The 10,000-nt window shown below is 43.6% G+C and overlaps 1 protein-coding gene across 1 annotated transcript in view; it reads left to right on the top strand.

Annotated features, from left to right (window-relative positions):
* The first annotated feature begins 4,922 nt into the window (after positions 1–4,922).
* itga3b (integrin, alpha 3b) overlaps positions 4,923–10,000 on the top strand; it is an 83,961-nt gene continuing 78,883 nt past the window's right edge. The window contains exon 1 of the mRNA XM_063220621.1: positions 4,923–5,455. Coding sequence (XP_063076691.1) covers positions 5,280–5,455 — 176 coding nt within the window. The 5' untranslated portion in view covers positions 4,923–5,279. The remainder of the gene's footprint in view (positions 5,456–10,000) is intronic.

Below are 10,000 nucleotides of genomic sequence, written 5' to 3' on the forward strand. Positions count from 1 at the left end.
GAAACATAACTGATGCGAGAGAGGGAGAGACAGAGAGTAGGGGCGTTCCATCCAAGGCCGGTATACTTTGTTCTAAAGTTGTACTGATGTTATCTTGTCTGGCGGCAAACGCCATACTCAATCTTCGAAAAGAATGCGCAAGGCAGCATGGGTACTCCCAGGCTAGATGTTATCAGAGATATGAAAAAAAATGTCTTTGCATCTTTAACTGTGGATTGGCTATGTTGTTCCAGTGTCTCTTGGAAAAGTGGTCTATTTATCGCATTGTAGTCAATGGTAATAAGAACTCCTACTGCATAGCAAAACAATGCGTCTCGTAGCCAGTGTTGCCAGATGTGTCTGATCAAACCCCGCCCAAAAGACTCTCAAAAACCGCCAAAATGCGCTAAATTCCATCTAATTTCAACAAATTGCATTAATTTCTATGGGCACAAAACTGCAGAAAAAAACCCGCCAAATGGCCAATTTTTCCCGTTTTTATCCACAGACGGCCATCCCAAGTAGCCCAATTGGGCGGGTAACCGCCCAATCTGGCAACACTGCTCGTGGCCGTGGTCTGTGTTTTTCTTCCTGGGATGGGGGCATTTGTCTTGTGAGGAGGCCACAAGAGCGGACAGCAGAGCAGTGGGACACGGGGCATTGGAATGCTGGCTTTTCCTGATCCGCTATCTCCAAAGCCATTATTTTAGTCGATAAAAAGGTGGGTGGGTGGGTATGTATCCCTGACAAATACACATCTACCTACACACAATAAAAAAACTACCCTCCCAACCATATATAAACGCTCACATATACTTGTATATACTTTGTAGTACATGCACAGAAATGCATCCACACATGCACACTCATGTGCACAAATCAGCAAACACACATGCCGGCAATACATAGCCTATGTCCACACACACAAACACACACACACACACACACACACACACACACACACACACACACACACACACACACACACACACACACACACACACACACACACACACACACACACACACACACACACACACTTTTCTCTCTCTCTGTTACCCACACACACATACGCAAACATATATGCACATATGCTTGCACACACAAACATACAGACACTTTATCTCTCTCACACACACACACATACACACACACACACACACACACACACACACACACACACACACACACACACACACACACACACACACACACACACACACACACGCACACGCACACGCACACGCACAGCTTTCTCTCTCTCTGTTACCCACACACACATACACATACGCAAAAATATATGCACATATGCTTGCACACACACAAACATACACACACTTTATCTCTGTCACACAAACACACACACACACACACACACACGCACACACACACACACACACACACACACACACACACACACACACACACACACACACACACACACACACACATTTCCCTCTCTCCGTTACCCACACACACATACGCAAACATATATGCACATATGCTTGCACACACACAAACATACACACACTTTATCTCTGTCACACAAACACACACACACACACACACACACACACACACACACACACACACACACACACACACACACACACACACACACACACACACACACACACACACACACACACACGCACACGCACACGCACATACTCTGCACATACTGTATCTGCCCCTGACTCCACCCCATCCCTTCCATATGCCTCCCTCTACACCAGAATGGAACTCTACAATTGGAGAGGGGTTCTAGAGGCCACACAGTGACACGAGAATGGAAGCCAGAAACAGGTCACCATGGAAACCCTTGGCTAGGGGTCATGTCATGTGAGAGAGGAGCAGCCCTCAAGATAAAGCATCTAAAATAAGTACAAGGAGCCATAGTGGGACGATGGGGTGGCAACACTTAGAAACTACTGGTGTTCTTCTTCATTAGCCATATCGCCAGCCAGACATCACAAGTCTCCCGCCACCTCCAGGATAGTGGCTTCCGAAAGGCTCAGAGTATCTCCAACGCTCAACTCAAGCAGATGTTGTGATCTCTTCGTGCAGATAGGACAGATTCAAGTACAGCCGTCAAATCTATATCACAACAACCTCATAGAACTTTATTGTGAGTGTTAGAACAGATTAACCTGTAATGACATGGCCCCTTTTATAATTTGCTGTTACCAGAATGGCAACGACCAAGTCGTATAATGTATTACTAAAGGCCCTGTGCAATGTTGCAGTAGTGTAGCACTATGCTTGTTAACCCGTTAAAACACAGCATTATACATTTGAAGAGTTCAGATGCAAAACCCCCTAAGTGCCATTTCAGAAAATAATCTTAATTCATTTTTATTCACTACAAAGCTATCAAAATTGCATATATAATTTTTTTTTATTTCTGTAATATAACTATTTATGTGTATTATCAAGTACATGAATGTAAACCAAACCAACAACGGGGTTATCTAAAAATATAGAAGTGCAGGTCTTCAGAAATGGAGTTAGGGGGTTTTGCATCTGAACTTTTCATTTGTTGTTACCAGAATGGCAATGACCAACTCATAGTGCATTACTAAAGGCCCTCTGTGTTGTCATAGTAGAGTAGTACTATGGTAATTAACCTTTCAATGACTATTTCAGTGTGCCACTGGTGGTATGGCGTGCATTACGGGTCTACGTATTTTTGACAAATATTACAGAGTTCTAATGGCAAAATGGCACACACTTTATCAAACTACGACTTGGTCCTAACCATTTTGGTAACAAAAGGCTTTTAATAGAGGCGCTGCAGAGACCGATGCAATAAGCACTGAGGTGATAGTGTGTTAGCGACAGTGAGAGAGAACAGTGAGAAGAGCAGTAAATTGCAGCATTTTTAAGACGACCTCCGTCCAAGTCAGTAGCCTCTTTTTGTAGATGGGGCCGATGGCAGGCCTGTTCATTCATTGCTGAAAAGACTTAACTACATCATAACAACAATGCTATGACATAACCAAGAGCCTTAAGTAACAGATTAAGACTTGATCATTAAAATTTTGATGGCAATCAGGTTATTACATAGGCTCTGCGCAAAGGGGTAAATTAATGTTAGGAAATGTTTCTATTAGGCCGGTCTTCATAAGACCCTACAGACATGATCATAAAAGGTTTACAATGGTTACTGTTGACCTCTGTGAAATGAGTTCAGTCTGCACATTGGGATGTTGGCAAATTTTCCAGGAGGACATTACTGGCCTGTGAACTCATATTCATGTTTAGTCATCCCCCACGCTCTGTTTTTCATCTTGTATGAGATGTGAGGAAGACATGAGGACCAGCAGCTGCCACTGTTTACGAATATCTCCCTGGTAAAATAGGAGAAAAATGGAAAAAAGTGCTGACTTTGTAAAACAAAAAGCTACATAAAAGTTAGTTGTAGGAGCCAAAAACATCAAACCTCCATGTTTCTTGTCTCGCAGTAGGCTGCTGCATGCCTTGAAAAAACTCTCTCACACTTGTCAATGGTCATGTATTTATGAATAAGTTGCATTGTCTTTCCTCCTCCATGGTGCGTGGGCTGATGGTAGAGATATGGGATGGAGGAAAAAAGAGAGAGGAGGACGAGGCCTATAATAAGAACACAGGAAATGGGGTTATACATGGGCTGGTTCGGAAGAGCCAGACAGAGGATCGAGTAGCCATATTGGTTGAAAAAAAATGTGTAGCCTCTTAGTGCAGTTGCGATCACTGGTGATCCAACCCACTGTTTGCTGATAAAAACTACAGCACATTGCTATGATATCATCTCTACATAAATGGTCATTACCATTTTGGAAACAAGAAGCTTATAACTGAGACTCTGTGTTAAGGGGTTTACTGCAATAGTGATGATTTTAGGAACAGGAGGGATATTGACAAACACTTGCGAACATTTTGGCCTTTGGACAGTTCTGCCCTACCAAGGCAAAATACAAAATTGCATTTAGACTGAAAATGGTCCTCATAACGCCTCATTTGCCTTGTGACAAAGCCTTATGGTACACATGTGTCCCATTTTAAAGATATTGCCAGAGTTGTGTTATGTAGGCCTAGTTCACAGCATAATCATTGTTACAAAAGGACCTGAAAGTGACGGAACTTATTCCACTGGGCGTTTTTAATTCCAGTTTGAGCGCGCTTGAGCCTCACGAATTTTCATATTGAAATGATAATTTTGTAACTTGTGCTGGAAATGTGTCTTTGCAGTGGGTCCTCTCTCCGGATTAAGTAAAAACTACCACAAGCTGCAACATTGCATACTGGTGTATTATGTATATTATCTATCATCTGTCTGATGCCAACCCACTTGCATAGAGCACACAGTATAGCACAAAGGCAGGGTTCAGCCAGAGTATCGGATGATGTCAACAAATAGGCCTACTTGTTTATTATTTAGCATTTCTTTCTGCAGCGCCCTCTGTCTTTAATAAGATGAATTGTACTACTTATAAGGTGACAGCCTTTAGTGAAACAATTCTCTTACTTGGATGGATCCCTTTAGGTAAGACTTCAATCAATGCTCCTCAAATCACTAAATTATGCTAAATGAAGCTTCCACTATTCAAAATTGAGACAGTAAATACCTGACAGCATGAACAGAAAAATATTGGTGACCGTAGGTCTATTTAAAAACATTTTTGAAGTCTAATAGGCCTAGTTTTGTCTAGCAGACGGCTAGTAAATAAACAACAAAGCGCACCATTGTGTGTTAGGTGTAGTTGCACAAGTGAGAATGAAAAAAAACGCGCATTGCGCGCAACAGGTGGAAGCGCTGTGTCTAATGCCTGGGCTTCGAGAACGCGCAAGTGTTGGTGCACAGACAAACAGAGAGAGAGAGAGAGAGAGAGAGAGAGAGAGAGAGAGAGAGAGAGAGAGAGAGAGAGAGAGAGAGAGTCATGCGATGAGAGGTGGTCGTGCTTATTGCGACCTGCTTTATATCTGAGTAGCTTACTGCAGCTGTATATTCCGGTGGTAACCGTGCCATGCCATTCAATATTTATGTCTGTTGTAGTTGTAGCAGCCGCATGTCCCGGAAGGAGCCGTAAAAAAACTACTCGTCGCTGCAGGTTGGAATTCACAGTCTCATCGGAAGGAGCCTGCAGGGGTGTGGAGGACAGGAGAGGGAGAGGAGGAACGAACACCTAGACACTCTTCTTCCGAGTGAAAGGAGTTGGACGTTTTTTTGCCCCATGGAGTGCATGTAGCCTTGTAAAGCCTATTCGACTGGATCGTAGAGGTGGAATCCCTTTTGTAGACTTTCAACGGGGGATAAAAACATGGCTCCAAGTACATTGCACTTGTGCCTTTTGGCAGCATTTGCCACCTTACAGACTGGCTGCGGATTTAACATTGATGTCCGATTTCCCGTGATCAAGGAGGGCAAGACCAAAGGCAGTTTATTTGGATTTTCCGTGGCGCAACACAGCCAGACGCAAAACTCGAAACAATACCTGTAAGTACCTAATGCACTAATTTTGCCGACTCAATGGTCGAAAAACCAATCTCACTGCACCTGCAATGCACATTATTTTAAAATCATCACGTGAGAAACAGAAATGAGAATTTACAACAAATTTACCTGTTTGTCATTTAGCCAACTTGCTTCAGAAAAAAAATCGGTGTACATTTAAAAGCACACCGCCCGCGGTGTCATTGTCCTTCTGTGTAGGTTAGCCTACTACAATAGACTTGGTGACTTGAGCTGCACAATCAGAAGTTGCGGTAGGGTCTAATTAAGATAAAACAGCAATCTACTTCCGCCACCCGCTGTGGTCGTGGATACGGTTTATACACCTAATTATTGAGCGCGAAGACAGCTCTGTTGTCGAGATTAACATCGGCGTCTCTCCATGCCAAAGAATGTATAAGAAAGGATGAATGTAGGCTGCGCAATGAAACTAAGTGGGGGATAAATGCTTTGCGTAAACGTAGTTATTTATAATACTTTTCTAAAGCGGGTTTCTGGGATCTCACACTTATCTCATTTTAGGCTTCTGGCAAAATCTACTTCTTCGAGGCTGTAAGTGCACAGCCAACAATTAAACACGGTGCTTGGCTTTTTTTCAGTCTACCTGTAGCTCCGGGTGGAACAGGTGGGCCGGGTGGTGTGGTTTATGCGCCGTACCCACACGCAGGGGGAAAACGTGCCCTCGAGGCAAAGAAATCTGTTGCGGGGTGGGAAGAAGTAGAAGGGCGCTCGCGCTCTCTCTCGCACACACACACAATGTTTGAATGGGCAAAGCAAAACCGGCCCGTCTGCGTCTGCATTAAGGCTTCTAGAAAACTGTACTACAAGCAAGCACTACAAGTAAACGCTGAGGCTGCCTCAGCTTCCGGAACACAGTTTTACTGCAACCATGTTGGAGATAGGTCTACGTTTGAAACATCTGTAACATCTGTAAGCCCATGCATATGGTGGATGTTTTTTGCTTTTTGAGTTTCTCCATAATGTTTTTTTGCCTGTTCTAATACTTCTTTATTCGTAATTGTAACTCCAGTGCTTGCTTTGAAAGTAGTTTGAAAGTAATCCGTGGATATGCTCTCCTTCATGCTTAGCACTGCAGTGGATAGCCTAGGTCTACATAGCTCTGTGACAGTGCGTTTCACTCCTTTGGTTGGCTTGTTCAGACTCGACTTGAAGCAGGCTGCCCCGAAAGTCTAGAGGCCTGTAATTTCCGACTATTTCTATCAACCAAATAACTGAACACACCTTGCCATTTGAAACTGAACGGATGTGTGGATGTTAATGTATAAGCAGTGACACACACTAAGAGAATTCCAACATTTTTGGGAGGCAGACCTGTCATGCATACCAGTCTGGCAATGACTTTCACCTTACCTCCCCTGATTTCTCTCTCTCTCTCTCTCTCTCTCTCTCTCTCTCTCTCTCTCTCTCTCTCTCTCTCTCTCTCTCTCTCTCTCGCTCGCTCGCTGTCACCACACAGACACACACACACGCAGAAACTCAAACACGCACGCACGCACGCACGCGCGCACACACACACACACACACACACACACACACACACACACACACACACACACACACACACACACACACACACACACACACACACACACACTACACAGTAGCCTACACTTGTGTTGCCTTCCCCTACTCTCCCCACACAAGGCCGCTGACAGCTTTGACTCGGCCCAGGACAAAGTAATTTGAAAGGGCCGCCCACCCAATACATTCAATGTAATAAGGACCAAATTATGGGACCCCCGTCTCCCTGGGCCCGGGACAGCTGACCCCTGGCCCTTTGTCCCCCCTTTTCGGCTTCCCTGCACACACACACACACACACACACACACGCACGCACGCACGCACGCACACACACACACACACACACACACACACACACACACACACACACACACACACACACACACACACACACACACACACACAGTACACTTGTGTTGCCTTCCCCTACTCTCCCCACCCTTATTCGGGATTTCCTGTGTACAATTAAGATGGGACTTGATCATCCTCATCCTGCAGCTTCACTCACTTCAAAGCAGTGTTAATTTCGTCAACCACGACGATGACGAAAATATTTCGTCAACGCCCCCTTTTCCCTTGACGATGACGAGACGATGACGCACTAAAAATTGCCTCAAGCAAATCAAAATATGACGAAAATAAAAAAATATTTTCGTCAAGGAGACTAAGACGAGACGAAATTTACAAGCCATGGACGAATGGACATTAAAAAATGTAATTATTTATAATTAATTTTAATTTGTAATTGTAATATAGGCCTAAGTGTCTTGAACTTCATAGGTGATTGCGCGCTCACTCTGTGTTGCCTCGCTTGTCTCTGCTGGCAGCCAGTGCTCAGCACCATGGCGTGGCTCAGTCAGTAGTTCTGTAGCCTAGTAGTTGAGTTCATTAAGTTGAGTTTAGGTCCTAAAACATTCCCAGAGAAAGAGAAAAATAGCCGACGTTGAGGGAAGTGTTAATTTTGAAACATGTTCAACCCTCTTGTCCATGACGAAGACTTGTTTCTGCAGTAGGTAATGACAGTCGCGCCCATCCTCCTCTGTCATTCTAGTTCTAAACCTCCTCGAGCTTCCACTATTCTCATTTTCACTTAGGCTGTCTTAGCCCTGCGGTCGTTGTCTGTTCTTTGTTTTGTAATGTTTGCTATATTTGTTGTTTAACCATATGAGTAGGCAGTTCATCATGCAAGCAAATCATGAAGGTCGGATTTGTGAATTTATTTAAATCAGTCACCGCGGGAGCGCGCGCCAGCAGGGGTAAAGTTGGTCTGTCTAAAGTAACAGAGGCACGGCTACTGTAGCCTAATTTTGAAAATAATCAATGGATGGGCGATCGCTAAGGAGTTTTAAACTGTTGAGATTTGAAATTTGCTCTCGTCGAGAGCAACGCTATAACACCCAAGGAAGTCGACGGCATTTCCATGCATCTGCAGCGTCTTCCTAAGTTCCAAAAACTCTTTTCAGGGTCATGCTTATCGAGCCCCGACACCCCCGACAAACAAAACAGCATTAGTGTTTAAATATTTGTATGTGCGTGTCCTTTCTACCGTCCAGTCTGCATACCCCTGCCTAACTATTTTTCCTCGGACTTGGGCATACGAAGTGTGCTCGCGCAATCTATTTAAGCCTATTCCCCGCATGTCGCACGAGTCATTGTCGTTCTCTGCTCGCATTGCCAAACAAAAACCGCTAACTTGCATAGTCTAACATCAGCAGTATTTTATCTGACTCGTGGTCATCATCGGGAAGCCACTATCAGGGAGACTTATTGAACTTCATGCAGACTTGGGATGTCTGGTCTTCCCACTGCCGGCAATCTGTCACGCGGTCAGGTGAAGAAGAGCATGTAGCTTCCTCCATGATCAAACTCAAAATCAAATAGCCTATAATATGCAGCAGCTTCTAATGCACGAGAGAGAGAGAGAGAGAGAGAGAGAGAGAGAGAGAGAGAGAGAGAGAGAGAGAGCAGCCTGCACCTGGAAGTGTGTGTGTGTGTGTGTGTGATGCTCTTTTGCTCTATGATGTTGAAATGACGGATATGGGTTTTGGTGGAAAATGACCAAGTAACAAGGTGAATATTTGCTGCAATAGGCTGTATTAGTAATATTTTGTGAAATAACAATAGCCATTGTAGGTTATTTATTTTACACCACAATATTGACTAAAATGACTAAAATTTGAAATGTTGACTAAAATGACTAAAATGACTAAAATTTGACTATGACTAAAATTGATTTTCGTCATTTTGACTAAGACTAAGACTAAATTGGGAAGGCAATGACTAAAATATGACTAAGACTAAAATTGATTTTCGTCATTGTGACTAAGACTAAGACTAAATCAAAAAAAGCTGACGAAATTAACACTGCTTCAAAGGCTGACACAGATTGCTTGTGCTCTCTCTCTCTCTCTGATTGTTTGTGTTTTTGTTTTTTGAAGGAAAAAAAGGCCATGTAGGGGTATGAGGGAAGGAGGGTCGGAACATGACCTTACGCTACTCCGACTGTGGCAGAACTTGTACTGTTATGTGAGAGATTTATAAGTGCAGCTCTCGAATTGCACATTAGCCAATGAAATGACATCATTCTCTGAAGCAATTGATTGATTGGCTATGGTAATTCATTTGGTCCAATCGCAGCTATTTCGGCGCTGTTTTGAATTTTCTGTCTCTTGGCAGCCAGTCTTATTCTGATTACAGCTCATTTTCACAGTACAGAATGATTAGCTTGGTGAGTTCAGGCAAAGTGGATTAAAAGTAATACTGTCCATCATTAAAGAACAGCCAACTGAGGGGGCAAAGGCTTATATTGTGATATGACATCACTCTCATCTGTACTGCATTCTGTTTGATGCAGGCCTATTAGGTAGGCTATAGGCCATATTGCCCTATCACAGGTTGCGCCCAGGGCTTAGAGTTGTAGGGGGATCGGCCCTACAATGAAATTGGTCTAAAATCATTCCCCTCAATGAAAACGGTCAAAAATCACTC

Source organism: Engraulis encrasicolus, chromosome 17, assembly GCF_034702125.1.
Source record: "Engraulis encrasicolus isolate BLACKSEA-1 chromosome 17, IST_EnEncr_1.0, whole genome shotgun sequence".
NCBI lineage: Eukaryota > Metazoa > Chordata > Actinopteri > Clupeiformes > Engraulidae > Engraulis > Engraulis encrasicolus.